The sequence below is a fragment of the Hesperophylax consimilis genome, chromosome 16, assembly GCF_061612785.1.
Source record: "Hesperophylax consimilis isolate HC1 chromosome 16, BYU_Hcon_1.0, whole genome shotgun sequence".
NCBI classification, from domain to species: domain Eukaryota; kingdom Metazoa; phylum Arthropoda; class Insecta; order Trichoptera; family Limnephilidae; genus Hesperophylax; species Hesperophylax consimilis.
This window is the reverse complement of record NC_142851.1, coordinates 10,637,852-10,662,677: the sequence shown is the minus strand read 5'-3', so window position 1 is coordinate 10,662,677 and position 24,826 is coordinate 10,637,852. Positions and strand designations below refer to the sequence as shown.

The window sequence follows — 24,826 nt, the reverse complement described above, 5'->3', positions numbered from 1 at the left end:
TTATTTATAAGCTAAAAAATAAAATGTTACCTGACTATATGTCAAAGAATGTTATAATTAATAGTGCAGTTCATTTATATCCTACGAGAAACTGCAACGATTTTAGGCTTCCTAAAACACATTTATCGGGAACACAAAAGAATATTTATTATAAAGGTTTTAAAATGTTGAACTCCCGGTAATTGTTAAGGAAGCTAAAAGTCTTGCAGTTTTTCGTGGATTATGTCTCAATGTTGTGAAATCTAAATTTTAGTATGTAAGTAGTAAATAATATTGTAGTAGTCGTAGAAAATAATATATTAGGTATAAGAATAAATATTATATAATAATATAATTGGTCTCATTAATAAATTACCATGTACCTAGTAGACCGACTCGACTCAAAAAACCTTTCCACTGTGACAATACTATGACGAAAGCAGAACAAAACTCAACCATAAATCGCTTGCATATTTTAGGCAATGAATATGCTAATATTTATCACGCTGCCGGTAATCTGTCTTCATACAAAAGATGCGTTAAACTAAATTTGTTTGCTAGTACCACGTAAATACATCATGTAAACATAATATGCCTACCAGTACTTCTAAAACTATTAATGCACTAGAAATCATAAGTACTTGTAAAACTTATCATATCGGTTAACATAATCCAGGATTTATTACTTTTTATATTTAAATCATTGTCGGTACCTTGAGATAGGTATCTTATTGGTACATTTTATTGTTTTATTTCAATCTTTAAATTTTTATTTTTATTTTTACTTTTTCCTAATAAATTATGGTTTGTACTTTAATACTTTATATTTTAAACTATTCACTTTACAATTTACTTTTATACATTATAGTTTTTATACACTACTTATTACCTTACTTTTTACGTATTTTCTTAAATTTTACTAACATTTATACTGTTATTCTTCATGTTGTTGTACTATTATAAGTATGTCAATTATGTTAATGGCACGTGTTGTGCCGTATATGTGTAAATAAATAAATAAATAAATAAATAAGATGTAAACTCTTATAACTAAATAAAATATACATAAAAAAAAAACCTTACAGAGGCGGTGTAGAAATTAGTCTGTCGAACCTTTCTTCTCCTGGTGACAGGGTTACAAGGAGAGGTAGGTAGGAAATAATAGTTGAAAATATCTGTCGGTATAAATACCCGAACAATGGTTATGTGAGAAATGATCCGCAAAGAAAATATGCAAGCGTAATGAATAAGTAAAGGGTCTTTGGAATTAAAGCAACAAAAAAACAGTCACAAAACAAACAAAAAGCGATAGAGTTTAATGTAAATGTTCACGTGTGAATAAGAATGCTTAAATTGCAAGCACAAGTTTTCCCCGTAGACTAATTCGCTGTACCTACCTTAGTTAAGAATTTAATTCAATTTGAAAATAAATTAATAGCTTTGAGACTCGCTTTAATTCCCTTTACCGCATTCACTATAACAACTACACAGTTGTTTAACCTCAATAATCATACATTTTTAAATAATTATTTGTTTACCTAACCTAAAATTCTTCAAAAAATTGTCATATCTACATATTGATAAAACCCTTTATATGCATATCGCTTTAACGTAATATAAATTCCTTCATCCCCCATCCGACCTATTGTACATTACCTGTCCTTGTCTGACAGTATTGGAATACATACCTGAATGACTGCAACAACAGTCTATTGCGGAAATTCATGCAATTATCAACTCAGTTACATAATAATGATTCTCATAAAAAGCAAAAGGTAAATAAATTAAATCAGATTATTTCCCAATATCAACTGTTTACCTAACGATACTGCAGCTGTGTGACTTTTTGATTTCAATTGCCTCATGCATAAAAAAATTTTATCCGAACAAAGAGTTCGGATAAATATTCCCTGCATCATAATTTTTTTAAATCTTTAAATGATGAACTTGAACTCTGGAATACCTACTTTCATTTAAATAAACTTCCTAAAAATAGCTTTTATCCAATAACTTACAGCCGTTTCTAAGTGTTGTCAATTTGGAAGATAAAAAATTAACCATCTGTTTTTTATTCCACCGAGAAACTGAAATCAACCCTTCAAAGGCCATATAATGAACCCAGAAAGACACTTAACATTTTACATTCCGTAGGATCCTTATTATTTTTTGCTTAAAACATTTCAGAACATGGCTTGTTGGAGACAATCTACATTTAAAAATTCCTTTGTCAAGGTGTCCAATTAATTTTCATACCGAGCTCCCATCTCAAAAACAAAATGCGAGCAGCATAATTCTGTTTTAATTTGAAAAGAGAAGTCGGCTGTGTTTGTGGAAGGACATAAATACAACAAGAGATATCATACGGCAGTAGAATAAAACAAGAATTTGCATTTTTATGTCAAAACAAATATAAAATTGAAAAGCAAACGAAGTCAATCAGTAAAAGTATCTTATTCGAAGCAATTACTTCAAGAGGTCTTAGAAATCAATGACGAAGGCAATACAAAATTTAAATAAATCAAGTGTTTTTTTTGTGCTAACAATTTAAATAAAGTCAACAAAATAACTCTTTGATTGGTTTCTGCTCAATTAATCAATTGTACGCTAGCTTTTAGGACCTTCACTAATATCCTTAACCTTTCCCATCTGTTCTCCACAGGAAAATAAGTATTATTTGTTACAATTAATGGCATTATTTGTGATTTTGTTACAATTTAACCTTGAAAAATAAATTCTTTAATCAAACTTTTAAGGTAACGGTGCTATTTTTCCAAAAGCGTAATACACAAAGTCATACACGATTGGACATTTTCACGGCCAAAAGTATTAACATTATTTATTTTTGGGGTTATAGTATAGATATTACCCAACCTTTAGCTTTCTCCAGCCATTTCACAGCGTTACAGTATCCATCGCCAGGGCAGATGTTTTCTGTCACACTTGCCCTGATAATGGACACTGTAATGCTGTCCGTGCACAATACCCCTATAATTAATCATTAAATAAAATTAATCTTTAATCATTGAAAATAATATATGACACTCTCAAACGAACATCTGAAACACAGAAATCAAAAAAAGATTCAGCAAAGAGCAAATACCCAGTAAGGCTTGAGGTTCTGGATTCAATTTTTAGATTCCACCGAATCTTTTTCTGAATTTTCTGTTTCAAATTTTTGTTTCAGATTTGCTAATATTATCAATGATTGAATATTTCAATTTAAGGTTGTATTCAAAGATATTAGAAGAAAGAGATATGCTATGTTGGCCGCCGGACCGTAGCCGGAGTACTACCTAATTAGGGTACTTTGAACGGTATCGGGACGTGTACGCACAGAAATCTGTTCTATGTATTAGTGCGGATACCTTAGCGCAAGCGAAGGTGTGCAGTAGTATTGGTGAACAAAACCGGCGACACTCGGCAAAACAATTCCACTCAGTACGAACTGCTCATAGCATATCTCGTTCTTCTAATATCTTTGGTTGTACTCATTATTACATAAAAAAACCTAAATATATTTATTTTGTAGAAATTGTAAATAAATTTCACGGATTAAATGTCTTCTTTGAACCCTTATACAGGCTGTGCGGGGGTAAAGTGCGCCAACTCCAGGGGGTAATTCTACATGATCTTGGAAGTAAAAAAAAAAAAAAATTGTTGAAACTCCAATGGTTTAAGATAGTTTTTAGGATAAAAATTGTTTGTACAGGAAAATTAATATTGGAATTTCGAAAAAAGTTATTTTTCTTTCGTATTTCTACCATCAAGTCAGCGAATTATACCCCCCGGACACCCTGTATATTTTTTCGGTCGGTAGGTACTCAAATATACACACTTTGCAGTTTGCGAATGCATGAAATTCTAAGAATGATTTATTTGTAAATTCCACACGGGTTGTTAGTAAAATGTAAAAGGCTTGCAGTGAAAAGGTTCTTCCACTGCAAGCTTTTAAGTTCTAAATTAAATACGCACTGGAATTTTATGAAAAATTTACGAAAATGCGTTCACTGGTTTTCAAACCACAGTAACATAATTTTCAAATATTTTGATATGGATGTACCTATATAATAGAATTTTTAATATTACGGTGTTATGATTTTTGTCAATACAAATTTTCTTTAATGCTCATATAGAATTAATTGACTCATAAATATTTGTGGTATTATTTGTGTTGGCCGATCACAAAGTTCAATCATGTGACAGATAGATCTACAAAATCCACAACCCCATATACATGTTTGTTTGTAATAAAAATATATCATTCTGCCGATCGTGCAGAATGATCTCAAGTTGCAGATTTATCACAATTCTGACTCCTACAGCCAGTTGTCATTATTGTATTGAAAGATAATTATTAAAAAAACAGCAACAACATATACCGCGAATATAAAGTGTCATTTTCACATTTTTCGAATTTTTTTTTAGAAAATGTTTGCGAAAAAGTCGTTACTGTAAAAAAGACTTATTGCATATTTAAAAGTTTTTAACTTACACATGACGTTCAGGTGAAAAGGTTGACTCTCTCCATCTCCTTCTGTGTTGAATCCCACACAGGTGTAGTTACCTGCCGTCCTTCTGCCGACTCCTTGAAGGACCAAAGACTGGTTGCTCACGATTATTCCAAGTCCAACGTTGTGGTTGAGCGACCTCCCCTGAAGGACGAAAAGTACAAATATTATCGGAGGAAGAATGATGCAATTTTATCCGCGCAGAATTATAATTATCTTGGAAAGTTGTAAGGCAATTTTGAATTAACAAAATTAATTCGCGTTGAAGTATAATTGTGATACACGCACTGGAATAAAAATATTATAAAAAATTGCGGCAATATTTGAAATATGAATTAATTTATAATTATTTCTCGTTCATAGGTATAGGTAGGTACCTGTTCTGTTGCTTGTTATTCTAAATTATTTACTGCGTCTAATGATATTTACTATGTGAGCTTAAGTATTAAATTCATAATTTATAATTTTATTTGTTTTCTGTATTATGCCTGTAAAAGACCAACGGGCGTTAAATAAATAAATAATTAAAAATAATAATAAAAAATTGTTTTGACTCTGTGATAATTTTATTGATGCGGTAAGGATTTAATTTCAATTTGGGAGGCGGGAAGATAACCAACACATCTGCCATAGGTCATCCCGAGTGGTTCACTTCGTTTGGTGGCTTAGCAGGGAAGCCCAAATTAATCGGGTGAGGTTGTTTAGAATGCGCCTACCCACCAGTTGCGTGGCGTGCGAGATGGGTTTTGGGCGATCCTATGACATCTATCGACCCGCCGTCTTGCGCCGCAGTAGGAGGGATATGTTCATATACTCCTGGATAAACTGATCCCTAGATCCTTACCAAACCTTCTTACCTTTTACCTTCTCAAAACATCCTATCCCTACTTTCCTTAAAAAATACCCCTTACACAGCATCCCCAAAGACGACATAGGCCGTGAGGAAAATTGTCAAAGCGAACATGAAAAAAAATTTAATCGCTCACCTTACCTATCTAAAATTACTGATACCGAAAAAATATATACAGAAACACACCCATTTTATTGGACAAATTTTTCTTGTTATTTCACGTGAAAAACTAGCAAAGCTTATTTTTTTTAAAATTATTCTCGGTATCTTTGGTTTCTCAAAGGTAAACATTTTAATTCCTCCATGGTTATTTTCTAGATTTGAATATAAAGCGTGGTGTTTTCTCTTTCTAACACCGTTTAGATCATATTTCTCACCACGACAGTAAGATAGAACGATTTCTGAGACCATATTAATTGTTCCCAAAAGCCTAAAGGATTAATATTAGTTAAGAGGAAGCTATAAGTCAAAAATGTTTATATTCTTGGTATACCTTATATCGTAGGTAATAGGCATTAAAATCGCTTGACAAACGGAGTCTGGAAACGTTCGATTTCAAGCAAAAAACTGGTTTTATTTATTTTCTAAATAATTTTATAAGAAAGCAAAAACGTTAGTCAAGTGTCACAGATAATCTTAGCTATAATACTGTATTCTTTAAAAGTTGTTTTCATACATTTCTATGGAAAAAAAATTTTTTTTAGTAGTTTGCATTTATATTTTTTATTGAGTAATTTATATTTTTATTTGTATTCCACTCAAGCGAAGCGATAGGAAAACCTTCAATTTATCTAAAGCATCTTTTTGCTTTTCATAATGTACACCAATTCGTTATAAAGATTAATCAAAATAGAGATTTGGCATTAATCTTCGTCTGAATAGAAATGCTCGTGCCGTTTTAAGTTCTTAAAAATTGATACGCCTAAAATGAGTAACGAAACACGACCACTAGATAATTTTTAAACTTAATTACGAAGTATATCGGAATCAAATAGTTTTGTCCCGTTTACAAAATATTATGTTCGCATGAATTTTAGGAAACTGATTAAAACTTTGTATTCGTGATTTAGTTAATCCGGAGTTTAATTTATACAACAACCACCTCGAAAGCTACATCCATTTAAATTCGTGGAAAATACATACTATCTAACAATTTAACTGTAGAGAATATCGTTTTACTGGTAAAGAGATTAGGTGGCAGATAATAATTCAACAGTATCTGAACTCTAGCTGAATACAAGAATGATTGTTAATTTATTTATTGCTGCACAATCTAGGCTTATTAAATAGTAGTAGAAGGTTATCGCAAACAGTAATACAAGTAAATAGTGCGAAAAATTCAACGATTCTAACACGAAAACAGTGAATTAACTAATTTTTGAAACATTTGCTCCCCACAACATTCCCAAAGATGACATAGGTTCTGAGGGAAATTATTTTTCTCGAGGTCTACGTCACCTTTGGGTATGCTAGTTTTGCGATGGTAAAGAGTATGAGGGCTTGGTAGGAATCTATGGATCAGAAGTCAAAGGGTCTCCCCAAAACCATCTAGTACGCCACACAGCTGATAGGCAAGAGCATCCTGAACACACCTCACTTGATGAACCTGGGCACTCCTGCTTAGGCACCAAACGTAGCGAACCACTAGGGGTAACCTATGGCTGAGATGTTGGTTATCCAATAAATTCCCGGGCGACGGTACCCATACCAGCATCCCAAATGGTACTACACAAAATTATCGAAGAGATAAAACGTTAGAAGTATTTGATGAGCATTTTTGTGTGACCGAAGTAAGGTCAATTTTATCTCACATCGCGATCGGGTGAATTCCATTGAGCATTTTCAAATATCGAAATTCTTTCCTAAACATAATTTCGCCTACAGTTGTAGTGCAGAAAAGCATTAAGGCAAAACTCCTTTCTAGATAACTGATTTTGAAAGTTTGTGTGGAATTTTTACTTTTCTATCGAGAATCATCAGAAGTTATGTATTCAAAATACAGGCTGTTTCTTTTGATAATAGATTAGGGCAAATTTCACTGTAAAATAAATGCAATTTCATGTTGATTTTGAAAAAAAAAACTAAGAGCACTAATAGACCTTCCGCTGAAAAATTATTGAGGAGAAAATAATAAATTTACATTTTCTACACATGAAATCAGTTTTCTAAAACTTTATACACAGATAAAATACAAATGCGGACGATTTCCATAGATTCACACATACAAATAAATTTCTTAGTATGACTTCTTACTACTATCGCTTTATCACAAGAATCTTAGTATAATCTCTTAGTGCTTTTCCATTGATACATTTATTTGGCTTTTCAATGCAGAAAATATCTAAGCCAGTATTGTAGACATCACTGATTGTATTTTTATAAATTATTTTGCAGTGTAGCTGTCAGTAGCTGAATTGGCATCGCGTTTGGGTCCCACCCCAAGCTCACAACACAAGCAACATTTTCCGCTTAGTGTGGTGGTAGTAGATGGTTTTTAAATATTGTCAGGTTATTTGTAGCCCGGAAATGTTTTTATTCTTGAAAAAAAAATTAATTCACATCTCTTATTCTGGTCCATGTGGTGAAAAGTCTGATTTAAAGTCTGTTTTATTTCAAATCGGTACAGATCATACATCTATCGGTATCTATATTAGACTGATATAGTTAGATTTTAACAATAGGATACAGAAAGTGGCATTAACAAATAATCGACATGTAAAAATATATCGACACTAAATATAATCGAACGATTACAAGCGTTACGAAATACAAAACCCGATTACTATACCGATAGCTAGTAATTTTGAAAACACTACCGAAACTAGTCCGTAATCTCACACCGTCGAAGTACTTTCTAAAATTATCGATATCAACACATTTCAAACAAAGAACTCTGTGGAATATCTAATAAGAGACATTAAGTTTTGTGATCTTACATTGTGTCTCCACTCCACCTTGTAGACGTAAGGATGTGCCCTGATGATGCAGTCAAAGTACACGTCTGATCCCTCCTTTATATTTTCAGGATTCAAATTGGTCCCTAGGCGAACCTTGGTCTCGGGAATATCTGAAAGAAAGAGATTTATTATGCAAATAATCTTTTAACCGATCCCATTAATCACCCTTTGCCTCTTTTCGCCAATATAAAAAAGGGAAAAAACAGGTTTAAATTTTAAATTGAGATATACAAATCTCTTTCGCAAAAGTAATTTTGTTTATTTTTACGGAAAATTTTAGATAACTTTTCGATTTTCTGTAATTACACTGCAATTAATCAAAATATGTGTGACCGGAAAAATGGACTAAAAAGTCTTTTAAGATGCACTTCTATGGCTGTTTAAATTTTGGTAAACAGTTATTGTATGCAGTTATTTAGAGTTTAAAAAGCTCCATATAACATAGATTAAAAGTTTGATTCAGTTTTAAATATTGCTGTAGAGAAAGAAGTTAGGTCACTATCTGTGGATTTATCCAACGAACTTCCCCCCAGGGCATGCTTGGATTTAACTCCTTGCAGTTCAAAATAGAAGGGTATAAAGTCACTCAGAATACGAAGGGTTGTTTTGAGATCTCTCTAAGTCTCTACGTTCCTGATGACTATTAAAGACAACATCGACATAGACTGTTTTATCTTGCCGCCTGTAGGATAAACCTGCAGATAGTTCTGTAAGTGGAGACGGTATATTGTTGCTGAAAATGTTGACGAGACTCACTGAAGAGAGATTTAAAAAGGAATAATATTGTTGATTCTCGAAACAATTCCTTTTCCTTGATGTGCTCTTCGTCACTTTCTGAAAATCATGATGACATCCATTGCTGATTCATACCTAGTTTTTAATAGTAAGGTAGATAATAAGGCGTCATTGTTTGTAAAACGGGATATTTTGTAGTATAACTGGATAAATAATCTGTCGTACAGTAAAAAAATAAATTATTTCAACAGTGAAGTTGTTAAACTTAATTTTCTATTATCCCAGTTTTACATATTTTGACATGTAATATTATTTATCAAACATTTTATGGTACGGATTGCCTATGAAATTAAAACCTTTGAAAAAAATTTATCAGTTTTGAGCTTACATTGAATGTCAAGTCTCCAACCATCTTCGATTGGCTCGGTATTGAGTACAGGATTCTCAGCCTTGCAGGCCAGATATTTCCCAGCATCATCCTGAGTGGCGTAGATGGAAACTGTGGAGGTGGTGGTATTACCATCGGTCGATGTCTGTGAACAAATAAAATAAACTTTCTTAGTCCACGAAAAAATTAGCATGAGGCAATTGAATTTTTGTATTTGGCAAGTAAGTTCATGAGATCATGGAAAGACTAGAGATATTGTGCCTTGTGACCAAGTAATGTATGTGTGAATGTGAGATATACCTATAATGAAGTAAAGGCAGCGTACCTATTCGCCACTAAAATTTGTAAAGGAAGCAAGGCTAGGAGTCCTTAAGGGAGTGCTCACACCAACACCAATGGAAGTTGGTGAGGTAACGCAGGAGGCCCCGACGTAAAATAATTTCTCTCAGGTCTTACGTCATTTTTAGAGATGTTGTGTGGAGAGTTTTTTTAAGGAAAGGAAATATAGGAAGTTCTGGAAACGTAAATGTATGAGCGGTAGGTCATACATTTACCTTTCCAGAATATCTGACGGTGTCCAGGAGTGTCGAGCGTACGAATCCATCCCTTACAAGCTGGTGCAAAGCGATATGGTCGACAGCTCAATCATTGATAGCCCTGAACTTTTATACTTGCTTTTATTTTCACATACCTCGCAAACCAACATATTTATATGCAATATCTAACGGTTTATTGTGACAAATCCAAAACGAAATCACAATTGTATACTCTTATTCACTTAGTTCTGCTGGAGAGGTCAAAAGGTCTACCCTTAAAAAAATAAATAAAAAAAATAGATTTATTTTTTGTTTCCTATAGCGCATTTGCGAGATTTTTGGCATTGCATATACACTGCATAAATGTTACAATTATAACGTCTTGGGCTATATTACCTGTAATTGTTATAAATAAATGTACAAATTATATAAATAAATAAAGGACCTATTTCTTTTCCAAAACTTCCTCTTCTTTATTTTCTAAAAATTACCCTATACACAGCATCCCCAAAGGTGACAAAGGCCAAGTGAGAAATTATTTTCCTCATGGCCTCTTGCGTGGAGCTAGTGAAAAAATAAAAAAGACGTACTTTTTTTGCGTGTAAAAAAATGTTATTGCTGTAAAATTGAGAATGGGCATTTATATAGCTATTTTGAACGATGAGAGAAAAATTTAAGAATCTTACATAATGTTAAAAAATTTGACACATTTTTTTATTATGTTACCGTGAAAATTGATAAATTAACAAAAAGAGTGTTCCAAACTAGGACATTTTTGATTAAAAGGTGAAATTTGATGGAGGCTTCCACTTCCCCGGCTTAATTTATTTAATCCGTTAAAACGACAACGATTATTGCAATTCAATCGATGTCATAAAAAATACGCTAAAACGCAAACAACCAAATTGAACATCAATTGCAAAAAAAAACGTTAATTGAAAATCATCGCACTGAACGCAAAATCAATTAAAATGGCACGTATATTGTTTAACGTGGCACTTATGGCGTCAATAGTATCGGTGATGGGCGGTGGGCTATCCCCATAGCGTTGGCTTGCCGCCAGCTGTATTTCCAACCAATCAGATTGCGCTGTTACGTTGAGACCGAGCCAAAATCGGAACATTATTGCTCTTCGATCTTTTTGTAATGTTTTTTTGTGATTTTTGACACGACAATTCCGCCCGTTCTGCCCCCGCTGAAGTGTCATTTGGTTCCTGTCAGGATTGCTTCCCGTTACATAACTTACAGAGAATATATGGTACATTTACATAGTACCTACCTACCTTACTACAAATTAGTAGTTCCTAACCTCGCGTTCGTGGAATTAGTTAGTTTGAATGTTCTCTTATTTAATAAATGGAAAAACCATGTTTCCTCTGAAATCATAAAATTTGTAAGTAAGTACTTAACTACCTAGGTATAACTACTGGGTAGCTTATTATAAACCATATGTTTTATGATTTTTTTAATTTTAAATAAGGAAATTTAAAATTTGTCCAAGGGGACGCAACTATCTCAATGACAATTATTTTTCAAACCTTTCTTCAGGCAGGTATGCATCATATCATTGACAAAATGCGAATACAAAAGACCAGATAAACACGATCATTTTGAATTTGAAAGAATATTTTTTACTGACTTATTAAAATGGTCACCAACTGAAACGGAAAGTACAAACAAATTTACAGACAGAAAAAATGCAAAACGGTCCAGTTAAAACAGGACTTCGCTATGCTAAGTCAGTAAGGGATTATGGAGAGATTTCTGTATTTATTGGATTCCTTGGGTACCTTAGCTGTTAACGTTTTGAAAAAGCACAGCATGACCGATTCACAAAAAATCACTAATATATTTACCTGCCGGAGAAGTGAGTATATAACGTCCCCCTAGTTAAACTATTAAAGGCATTTATTAATAAATGATTATACCGTTTCACATTTTTTTGTAGATTTATTTAATAAAATAAAAATATTTTTTGTGGATAATATATATATATTACGTAAAGTGGGAAGATACCTATTTTTGCCACCAAAACCGTAGGAAATAACAGTCCATTATTTTCAAGTACCAATTTGAAATTTCATCAATCACCGATCAATCAATCGGTCATCAATCATTATATCACCAGCACTGTCTCCGTCCCTCTGAAGATAAATCAAATTATAATAAAATACAATAAATTACACTCTTCAATCAATAAGCGCTTCTTTGGAATTCACAAAATACCCTTCATTTTGACTTATATACTCGAGTTCTAGAAACCTAATTTTCCGTAACGGCCCTTTACGCGAGCGTAAGTTCTACGTAAAATAGTTGCGAATTTTAAATAAGCGTAAACTTAAAATAATTAATAATCTACTCTTTCATAGATGGCGCTAATTTACGAGTAATTATTTCACTTAAATACACGTTTTGCAAGTAATGCTTTAAAATTGAATTGAATTTTGATAAAAAAAGCATACAAATAAAATAATGGATTGGATAATCGGTACAATATTGTATTTGTATGCATTTGTCGAAAAAAAATGCGTTCTTAAAAGAAAAAAACTATTTATTCATATTCACATTGCGTCTGTACAGGCGCAAATAAATAATTTCTTTTAATATTGTAAAGAAATAATACGAAAATTGTTTTTTAATAAAATAAATTAATTAACATCACCTATAAACATGTAGATTATAATTTAAGTTAAAAACCAACTAACCATAATTTTGTTTCCACAGCGGAGGACAGTAGAGGACAGAACGCCAAACAACCCAGTTTTGGCACATACCATTGCCTCAATCACATTCATATACCGTCTCATACATATTATACATGTTATTCTGCCTCTCGACAAAGCCCGACTGAAGCATTTGATTCACTGGATCATGTCTTTCTAGGGTGTCCCCGATTTCTTTTACCATTCAAATTTGCGACATATATTCCCATTATATTTATATTATTCATGTATTATTAAAAATCTTAGCTCATTATTCGTACTTAAGTAACTGTGTAAAGTCAATGTGTTATTTATATGATGTTAACATAATTTAGGACGATGAGTATAACGATAGTATTATATGACGCGAAATTGAATAATTAAAAATGCTCGAGTCGAAACATGTCGGAGACAGAAAAATATATGAGTAAGTTAGTGATGTGTATTATTGAGAATGACGCAAGGAGTAACAGATTATAGCACAGAGTTGGTTGGCGATCCTCTGTTCACTCATGCAAAGAAATGGTGCGATGGTGACATAGCTATTTTGTAAAATTAGAATTTGACACACGGAAATGGATTGAAGACTGTATCTATTTTGTTAGATCAGGTTAGATTTTATAAATTGTTTTTTTTATTAGTTGCAATTGCAAAAGTTTGTAAATGATGTTTTTATAAAGTATAATGTAAGTATAAATTCGATTTTTTCAGTCTTCCTCACTAGGGTTTCCTGTTCTGAGGCGGCCTGTAGTTTTTAAACTTTTGTATTTAATTTCATGTTGTGTTTATGTTTAGTGTGGCTTATTGTTGGGCAATCACGAAGAACATAAGGTTAGAAAATCGATGGAGAAGTGTTGCTATCTATGATAGGATGTTGGGTTTGCAATTTTATTTTTGCATATTTAGCAATAATTTAGCTACAATTTGGTCACTCGAGTAGGGAGACGTTATTATATTTATTTACGCCCTTAAGGCTTTAACGTAATTCAGTAGTGTAAATTATATTAATGTATTTAATACGTAGATAACTGTAACATTAAAAAATCGAAGATAAACAAGATCAATCAACGTATCACAAGATATTAAAAGGAAAAAAATAGTTTAGGCACATAATGTAAATAAAAAACGTCACGTAAAGGATGAAAATTAAAATTAAAGTGAGTCACAGATTGTATTTTGCACTAGCTCAGACCCGTGCAAAAATTGCAGAATTTGTGAACTAAAAATATTAAAAAAAACTTTTCCTCGGGAATGTTAAAACTTGTAAAATTACTAAATCTATCCAATGACATTAGAAAAATAGAAAACGAGTTATATTCACTCAGGGCATTGTCTTAGGACGGATTTTTTCGGAAAATTTGAACAATTCATCAAATTTCAATGTTCATTTTCAAGTTCTGTGAAAGATGTTTTCAAGTTCTGTTTTTATTTCAGTTCTGTCAAGCAACAAGCCTATAATTATATAATAACAGAACTTCAATAAAACTTTCACAGAACCCGAAAACGAACGTTGAAATTTGATGAATTGTTCAAATTCTCCGAAACAACCCGTCCTTAGTAACATATCTTCAATATATTTTCATACAAGCATATTACGTCAGGCATTTTAAAAAATAGAATAGGTACGCCTTTCGAAAGAATTATTAGTTCACAAAATAATGTTGGTACCAAATTTGGGTAGTTCTAATTTTGTAGTAAGTGGTTCCAATTTTGAAGATTAAAGTTGATTGAACTTTATCGGATAATGTTACGCTAGATTATTTCACTTGGATTATTTACCCATGCATCAATAACAGAAGTTAGTGTGTGACAAATGATATAAATTTGCTGATTTATATTTTAATGTGAATGAATTATTATAAGATACTTAATAACACTGACCGTTTCTTTGGACTTGTCGAGTCTCTGTCCATTTTTCCACCAGGTGATGGAGGCTGGAGGTCTGGAGCCAGAGGACTGGCAAAGGAGGTCGTACCTCCGGCCTGCTGAAAGCGGCTGGTTGGCACCGAGGATGTGAACGTTTAAGGGTCCAACTGTAACAAACAACCATAATGTACATTAGAAAATAAGTAATGTCAAGTTTTTAAATTTTCACACGTGGCAAACACTTTGTGGATATAATTATAAAAATTAGAATAAAATAACCTTGTTTTTAATACCACTTTATTGTATATATTTTTAATATATAAAACCATACGGTTTCGGTTTACCCTCTACAACCCTGATGAAGATTCACGGTGAACCGAAGCCGGCTGGTTTCATATATACAATATAGTGGTATTTTATTTTATACAAATTATTTTACATACATAATTTAAGTATAGTAATTGTATTACATAGTCCTACTCACTATTTTATTTGTATTCTATGTCGTTTTCTCCATGACCTCTTTTAACGAGATTTTTATTCTAGATTTGTACTCATTAAACTTTTCCATTTGTTTTATATCTCGGGGGAAGGTCGTAGTATGTGGATAGAGAGATTGATATACATAATATATTAACCATTTATTTCTAGGGTTTTTGGGAGTTGGGAATTGAATTTAATATTTAAGAAAAAACAGGAGATTAAATGTATGTAATTATTTACAACATAAAACAGGCATATGCCCCGTGTGGTAGTCGAAAAGTATGTAAAAAATATTATAGAAAAACTTTTACTGTGAATAAAAAAATAAATTATACGAAATCCTGAAAAGTAAGAAAAAAATTCCTTCAGATATAGAAGTCCTATTTCCATGTTGTTAAATCGTTAGTTATATCTAAAAGTATTTAATTCCATTATTACACCAGCGATTAGCTACCTAGCAACAATATACAATTCCCAGATTAGTTGAGATATCTGTGGCTGAAGAATATAATGATGTAGGTTACAAAAATTGTTTTAATCATGAAAATCATAGTTGTTTGATGATCTGTTTGTTTTTTAATCATAAAAAGTAAAATCTTCAGCAATTAACTTATTTTAATAACAACCTAAAACACGATAATCTCAGTACAAAGCTGCTGTTGAAAAATCTAATAGGTGCTGCGCACTAGTAAATTCCTAAGGTTTGCAGGTCTACCGCTCTTGTGCCGCTAGTATGTTTTGTAATATGACGGAGCATCCCATAGGTGCTGATATTCATAACGCACCTATGGAATTTGGAATTCATTTCGGACTCGGTATTGGGCAGTAAGAATATATTTTGGACGGATTTTCTAGCATGGAACTCGAATGAGTGTGCTGTTTGGTAAAATTATAATACAATTTTGTCTTTCTTCCTTATATTTATGGGAAAACTGCCACTGGTTTTTATGCAAAAGGGGTTGCAACAAAAACATATATGTAATTATAATAATAAATTATATTACAATGTAAATATTAGAAATGCGAAAGTATTCCTAGGTAAGTATATTATTTTGATCGCAGTACATTGAATCAATTATATACCATTAGTGCCACCTGTGAAGTTTAGTTTATATTAATTCTGATAGGTTCTCGCCTCTGCTAATTATTTGTTGTTAAGTCGCGCCGGTAAGAACAGTTCCTGTATTGCTGCCTGTTGAATTTGAAGTGTCAATGTATTTGTCAACAGTTTTTCATATAAAAGACTAGGTTTCCTTAAACCCTCTCTTGCTCCTAAACAACCAAAGGTTTCACCTTTTCTAAAGAACCACAGGAACTGGCCTGTATCTAGTGTATTTTACCTGTAAAAAGTGTCTTTTCATTTTGTCTGAAAAAGTGTCTATCCATTTTTTTCTGAAAAAGTGTCTATTCATTGTAAATAAAGTTTTTTAGATTGTTCTCAAAATAATGGTGTTTAATTTAAAAGGACCCTACAATAATTAACACATGGTTATACTGTAAAATAATATCGTATTTAATACGAACACTTTACAAGACAACTTAATAAATTGTACACTAATACAGTAAAGACTGAAAGTGGTGAAAGAAGCATAGGCCATGAAGGTATACACATTTACAACCACCTTACCGATAGCTTGAAAACAGAGAATCGAATAAATAAACTTATGTAAACTGGTTTCTGTTTTTATTTCTTGCAAGATTTTTTCAATTTTATTGGCTTTCAGACAAATGATTTTTGTTTATAATAATTTGTTATGAAAACTGTTTAATTTTAAGATAAATATGAACAAAATTACTATCTGCTTTACTTTTAAAATCCATCTAAAATGTATGCTTACACGTTTCTTGTACAAATATAATAAAGAAAAGTCTTACAACACAATCACATCAGCAGAAATACAACCAACCGACACTAAAATGTGCATCAACTTCATACTACATCAATACAAAGACAATTCATCTACCTATCTCCAAAAATCTTCGACCTCCTACCTGATTACCTAAAAACTGAAACCCAAATGTAATAATCTAATCTTTCAAAATATAAATACCTTTATGGATCCTTACATCTGCAATACATTTCAATCATAACACCCATACATTTTTCACTCTAACCACCTAATCTCCCCTTAAAAATTTTTTAATTCCTTATCCACTTTTTTTAATAAAATTATCATACAAAATATTTATAACTAAATCTGAATTGTATAATTTAATAACTTTATAAAATATCCCAATCCGTAAACTTCATGGCCGGTGAAATAACACTAAAAATGCATCAACTGTAAAAATTTTATTAAAAAAAACTTCTTTAAAAAATATGTTTTATATCCCGTTCGCCGTATAATAAATTTGGGTAGTGATTATAAGGATGTTGCTGACACATTCAACGTATCAATCACCCAATATGATCAGGTCTCAGTAGAATTTATAGTCTAAATCTCTATTATTTTTCCTCCTTGAATGATGAAGTATTTGTTTTTGTTATGTGATGCTTATTTATAAGTACTTGTAAAAGCCCTGCTGTGAGTGAAATTCAAAATAAATAAATAAATAATAATGATCTATATGGTTCACTCTAGCAAGACAAAACATATAGTAGTAAGTATGATGTCAGAATTGCATGGTAAGTTAATTTATGTACAATCAACGTAAATTAACTGTGCAAAGCGCGGAGTACGCCAAAATATGACTTGCCGATTGGAATCACTAGGTTGCCAAAAGATACTAAATACCGTGGTTTGGTTGTGTTGATATAATACATCGTATTTAGCAAATTTCGCGAAAATATTATATCATATATGTTTAAGTGGAGTCAATGGCGAACCCATTGACCAGATATATTATAATTTTCCAGAACGAAATGTTCAATAAGCAAGGAATTTACTGCAGGCTGTCAATCAATATGTTTTGTCTTGCCATTTCAATATTTAATCAATATCAAAAAGTAAAGTACTTTTCTACAGCAATAAAATAAATACCTTTACAATATTTTGATGTAAATAAATAGATTCGAACGTAAAAAATCTTGAAAAAATTCAACAGCGTTTTGAACGGCTTAAGCATTTCAAATCATTTGACTTATCGCCTTTTCACAAACAGTAATGTAATAATTAACTTACAGTGCATATCCACGTGGACCGTGTTGCTCAGTGGCGCTGATCTGTTGTTATTTCCGGCCTGGCACGTCAGTTCCGAGTGCACGTCCTTCCGGCCAAGGTCGTTGATCTCGATGGTACTGCGCACGCGCGAGCCCGCACTTCCGCCTCCGGCCTTATCCTCGCTGGACTCCGGATCGTCCTCCAGTTTGGCTTCCAGCTCCTCTTCGTTACGGAACCACTTCACCCATGGCTTGGGTTTACCTGGGAAAATAAGAAAAATCATCATTAGTGCCATCATTCATGTGAATCTCTTTCGATGGTTAACATGATCTAACATAAAAAGTAATACATAGGCGGGTCAAATTCCAGCATTTTTTCTTATAATTTTTAATGTAAGTACCGCACAAGAGTACCAACTGCCCCCAGCCGTCTGGAGCCAGTAAGACTATGGCATCCCCAATTGGGATGTGTTTTGAGGCTAAAGGTGATTGGGGGGGAAATTAAATGACGATAGGAAGATGGTGACCATTTGAAGCAAGGTTTCAATTCTAAATGGTTGTCTTATTTGCCGAAAGTACACTATATATTTATAAAAAATTCACTATTTTTATATTATTTTGATTATTTTTGTGCCGGAAGAACACTGTATATTATTTTTAACTAGCTGGTTATCCTTAGAATACAGATATATGCCATCGCGGGCTTTTCTGTAGGCCTTATTAAGATATTTAATTTTATAGTACATTATTTTGATTTATCTCGTAAGGTTTAGTCAGCGTTAGCAATGAAAGCGGCCAAAAATATCTTGTTTTCGTCTTGATTTCAAAACATCGCATTTTCTCTATTTTCTATAAATAAAATAAACATGTATTAAACATATAATCCTTTCGGAAGAAATTCTCTATATGATAGTGAAAACCCTATCGTAGTTTAGAAGAACTAAGCGCACAAACAGACATACGCGGAAAATGACTTTTGTTTTATACTACTTATTACAGATGCATAAATTGTGAAATAACACAAATGAATCAAATAAATTTTACTTGCCCGCAGGAAAACAGTTCAAGTGCTCATAAACGGTTCAAATTCGGAACGCAATCACTCATCGTACATAGAATTTTAAGTAAGCATCAAATTCAAAAAAACATTTATTGCACAAAAAGAGTACAAAGGGTATAGCTTATAGGTTACATCCTATTTCTTCCAGCTAACCTAACATCTTATATGTAAGGTGCTATGTCGCCTCAGTTGACACTTGCTTATAGGGTATAGCTTATAGGTTACATCCTATTTCTTCCAGCTAACCTAACATCTTATATGTAAGGTGCTATGTCGCCTCAGTTGACACTTGCAGCCGTTGGAGGTGTTAAGCGCCATATAGGTTTAGAAAATTTTAAGAGAATGAAGAAACTTTAATTCACCTATATATAGAGCCTATTTTAAGACTTGTTGGTACTTGTTGATGACTACTTAGGTTGACCTAAATTATTGGAATTAATTTAAATTAATTTACCTGCCAGACAAAATCGAAGCAAAGACACTTTTAAATGTAACAATAACCTCAATACTAACTACTCTATTTATTTACCAATTCCAAGAATTCATCACCTTGCAAACAAACACTGTGCACTTATTGATATATTTATTGTTAATCATTTCGCGATTTTCAAAAGGCAACGAATTTCCGACCTACTTGCTAGTTATTAGATTGTATTATTTATTAGCTTAAAAAAAGTCTTCTCTGTGTATCTTCCAACGTTTAAATCACATACTCCTTAGTTTATTTGCTTTTTTACACGCATATTAATGACTGTATAATAGTATAATACATATTAGCATGTTATATATATATTTTTTTGTATATATACCTCACGAGTAAATTATTTTCCTGTTTTCAGTCTTACTGGTTGCAACAGACATGAATAATTAACATGAATAATAACATGAATAATGTACATACTTACTTTATATTTGAAACTGCTTTATTTACAACTCCTGGTGTAATTATTTGGATTTGATGTTAATCTTAGTTTAAGCATTTGATTTTTATTTTTTTTTGTGTATAGATGTGCTATTGACCATGTATTATGTTACACGTACATACATAAATTGTCAATTTCCTCTATAATAAGCCCGATGAATAATAAATAAAGACACGATGTAGAACTAGGAGACATGGCCGATTACTCAATGACAACTATGTTGAACTTTAAGAGTATCAAATGGAATGAATTATTTACCGCCCTACTGACTCGGTAATGGTAAGGAATCAATAAAAACCGGAGACCCTATGCATAAATGTCCTACAATGTCTGCGCTGCGAACCGTAGTGAATTTTTACTTTTCTGCGTAGGGTCTTCGGTTTTTATCGAATCCTTAACATTACTGAGCCAAACGGATGACTAGCTTATTTATATGTAGATAAATCATTGGATTTAATACTGTTAAAGTTCACCAGGTTTTTCATTAGGTAACTGGTCATGTCTCCTTGTTCCACAACATGTCTTCCCAATTAGATATTATCTATGCATTCTTACCAACAAGGCTAGAAATTGGCACTATAAATAAGTGAATTAGATTTTCTAACAAGGTTAACATCGGAGGTAGAACAATAGGCGCATTGCCTAAGTGCTTGCAAAAGCGATTACAACCTTCTCTCCCGCAGCCTCCTTATCAATATTAATAACGTTATTATAATGGTAGAAGAATAAGAGGATCCATAGCTAGGATGGATGTTAGCCGATCAATAAAGAGAATTTTCTATAATAAAAAGCATGCATGATGAAGGAGTATTGAGGGATGCGCTTTTGTAATTTTGCAAAGGCAGCTAGGCTTATCCTAAGATGATGATGATGATGATGATTATTATGGTAGTGTATATTTAGTTAGTGACAGAAACTAAATAAAATGAAATAAGTATTTTTACAGTGAAATACTTACAATATTTAAAAATCGACAATTAAAAAAAAATCTGAATTTCACAGAAAAGAAATAAATTTGAAAGTTTAAGTGAAAGTTAAATGAAGCGATGTTAGTATGAGATTTGTAGTTTTAATAATAAATCAACGAACTCTTAATAAAACGTCTTATTATTATTCTTGGAAATGTTCGATTTCGAAGTGCTTTCTGAAACCGTCTGATATTTTAGATAAAACTTTAATGAACTAAAATGTTTTACAATTGAATTTAAATGTGCTTTAAATTTCTAGATGTCTTATATTTATACTTTAAAAAAATATAGGAAAAAAAGTTTTTTTAGTAGAGTAAGCCAGAGTAATAATAAAAATCATATTAAATAAAATTATGTCTTATAAATTACATATTTTTACAAAATTTCTTACAAATTTCATAAAAAAATGTTCATCATCACTTGGAGTAATAATTTTTGGAGATATTTCTCCCAAACGTCAAACACCCGTAGATTCTCGAAGCACAAAACGGACTCATAAAAGTCATGCTATCTCATTTTGTATTACGGTTACATGAACGTTTTAGTTCATATAGTTTACGAAAGAAAGAGCATCACGCTACATATTCAGATTTAAAAGTTTACCATGATACTCATTTCATTGAAACATTTGAAATAATTCTCCGAAGCAACATTTCATTTCATTTCAAAGATATTTGAGAAGGTTTGAAAATTTTTAGTAATAATTTTTTATTAGCCGACGTATACCTGAGGGTTATCCTTAAATCAAATCAAAAATTATTTACTGTAAAATAAAAATTACAAAAGGCGTAGATATGGGTAGACCCCATTTCTTCCAGCTAACCACATTTATTTAATTACAATGTTAATATAATATTATTTGTTTTATTATAATAATTACAATGTTAATACAGATAAAATAACAATATACCAATGAAAAAAAAAATACAAATACGAGTATATATATACTTGATATATACCAATAAAAATAGGCGTTTCATTTACGTAAGGTATTCACTCAACGTGTAGTGACATTTATTAACAAGGAAAGTGTTTAGTAATGATTTGAATTTGTGTGTATCTTGTATTTGTTTAATGTTATGTGGAAGGTTGTTAAATACTTTAATGGCCATGTAGTATGGTCCTTTTTGGAATATTGTTTTGTTTGCTTTTGGTATTAGTAAGTTTTCTGTGAGCCTTGTAGCGTATTTATGTGTTGAGTTTTTTAGTGGGAACTTGTCTGTAAATGATCGATGATAAGGAGATAGACATACACCATCGCCCACTTTTCTGTAGGCCTTTTAAGATATACAATTCTGTAGTACATTATTTTGATGAATCTCATAAGGCTTAGCCAGCGTTAGTAATGTAAACCCCAGAAAACATTTTTTTACAAAACATCGACTTTTCTCTACTTTATATAAACATAATTCGCATGTTTTACATATATAAGCCATCCGGAAGAAATTCTCTAAATGATAGTAAAAACTCTATCAAAATCCGTTGCGTTGTTTCGATGAACTAAGCACAAAAACAGACAGACGCGGGTATCAACTTTGTTTTATACTATTTATAGATTGGAGATATGGAACGAAAATAGTGTTAAAGGAATATATCTTTTATAATACCTTTTTTCAATCAAATACGTTTCGTCTAAAGTGGTAAATACGGTTTACCCGATGAAACCCATCGGTAAGCGACTTTATCTATGTATGCGTGCATTTGTAATATTCTTAACTGCGTTTGTCGGTTTGCGATATTAAAATTTTAAAAAGTCTTTCATTTGCCTTAAACAACAGTATTTTTTGTTCACGCTCAAAGAGATCGAATGTAATGATTTTACATGTTTTGATAGTTCGCGAGAAATACGTTGCAACATATAGAGGCTCTAGAGGTCAACATGAACGTTCAATTCAAGAAAATAAAATCTATCTGCAACATATATCAAGAAAATAATATCTATCTGCAACATATATCAAGAAAATAATATCCATCTGCAACATATATCAAGAAAATAATATCTATCTGCAACATATATCAAGAAAATAATATCTATCTGCAACATATATCAAGAAAATAATATCTATCTGCAACATATATCAAGAAAATAATATCTATCTGCAACATATATCAAAAAAATAATATCTATCTGCAACATATATCAAGAAAATAATATCTATCTGCAACATATATCAAGAAAATAATATCTATTTGCAACATATGCGATCTCTGAATTCGTAAAGCAGGAACTTAACCGCTTGACCACTGAAATCGTTAAAATATGTCACCCCGTACATAAACAAGTAGTATTGAATAGATTATTATTATTATATGTTAGAAATTTGGATATGTTAAAATCATCAATTGGATTATTTATTCCGAGAAGATTAAATTTACATGTATCAGATTTTGGCTACTGATTAGCCAGCACTATTTGGTTTTGGACGACAAGAGACCATTATAAAAACTGATATAAAAAGTTAGAGTTTATGAAATACCATCAAAATGTTGAACTGATTCTGTATCGTTACTCCAATAATAATCGTGTTAAAAATGAACTGGGTCAAATTATAAAAGTTTAAGGGTTCATTATTTTGAAAGCAAAAAAGTAAAGAGGTTTTAGGCACATTAAAAATGTAAAATCACCAAATTTACGGATACCATAGAACTAAAAACCTCAAGATATTCAAGTACCTACTAAGTATGTTAAGTTTGTGATGGACCACGCTATAAACGTGCTACATTTTTGCGGCTTAACCTATTTCAGCATATCGTTTACAATACATTCCCATTGGTCGCCTACCTTATGCAGATTTTTATAGTCCTTTTTTTTTATTTCAGCGCACTCCTTAGACTCCTATAAATAAACATGGCGTCACCATCTCGCGACCTCAGCGCGGGTAAACAACCAGTGAGGCTCACATTACCAAAAAATATTTTATACATAAATACATATTATTTTTTCATTTCAGAAGGAAAAGCATTTGTCCCAGTATTGCTCCGACGGTTGTGGCGGCCGGATGTCGCGAACTGCGCACGGGCACTGTGTACCCATGATTTTCGACTTTCCGGATTCAACACGTGCTCATAAACAAGATCAAATCTTCGAGGCATCCGAATGTGCTAAGTATTGTTTCAAGGAAAAGTGTATGATAAGTTACAATTGAGTTGTATGTATTACAATACTAAAAAAAACAAGACTTTTAATTTGAAGTTCAACAGAGATTGAAACCGTAAACGATGGACCTGAACCCAAAACACCTACTCTTTCATGCGTACGTTCAGAAATTCTACTAGAATTAATAAACGATTTAGACAAACAACCATGCAACCATTATTAAATACAGAAAAACTCCAGTAAAATCATATTAAACTAACTTTATATTTTATGTATCGTATCTATTTTTTTCTTTATTCATATTTCTTTTTTCATTTAAACCATAGATAATGTAACCACCACTGTTTTGAATACATTCCTTATAATTCCCACGCACAGGTTTCGCCTTTGTGGGATTTTTTGGTTCCTGACTTATATTTTGTAAAATTATATATGTACCTGTATGTATCAAAAAAATGCCAGTAAAAAAAGGGTAAAAATGAATGGATTTGACATTTGCAAGAGGTATTAAAATAATATCAAGGCCATAATGAATCCTGTCTCTGTATTCAACAAATTTTGAAAATGAATTAAATAATTTAAAAAAATATTTCATAAAAATTTAATATACTGTAAACGTTGACCTAGACTATACACGATTGAAGTTTTCACGAAAACTGTGGCTGTGTCCAATA

The 24,826-nt window shown here is 31.9% G+C and overlaps 1 protein-coding gene across 1 annotated transcript in view; it reads right to left on the bottom strand.

The window, feature by feature from the left end:
* The window catches only part of LOC149416686 (hemicentin-1-like), a 110,329-nt gene that overhangs the window by 12,150 nt on the left and 73,353 nt on the right, over positions 1 to 24,826 (bottom strand). Inside the window, exons 4-8 of the mRNA XM_089641297.1 lie at positions 18,127 to 18,366; positions 14,537 to 14,688; positions 9,418 to 9,562; positions 8,274 to 8,404; positions 4,472 to 4,631 (exon numbers count right to left, since the gene is read on the bottom strand). Coding sequence (XP_089497423.1) covers positions 4,472 to 4,631; positions 8,274 to 8,404; positions 9,418 to 9,562; positions 14,537 to 14,688; positions 18,127 to 18,366 — 828 coding nt within the window. The remainder of the gene's footprint in view (positions 1 to 4,471; positions 4,632 to 8,273; positions 8,405 to 9,417; positions 9,563 to 14,536; positions 14,689 to 18,126; positions 18,367 to 24,826) is intronic.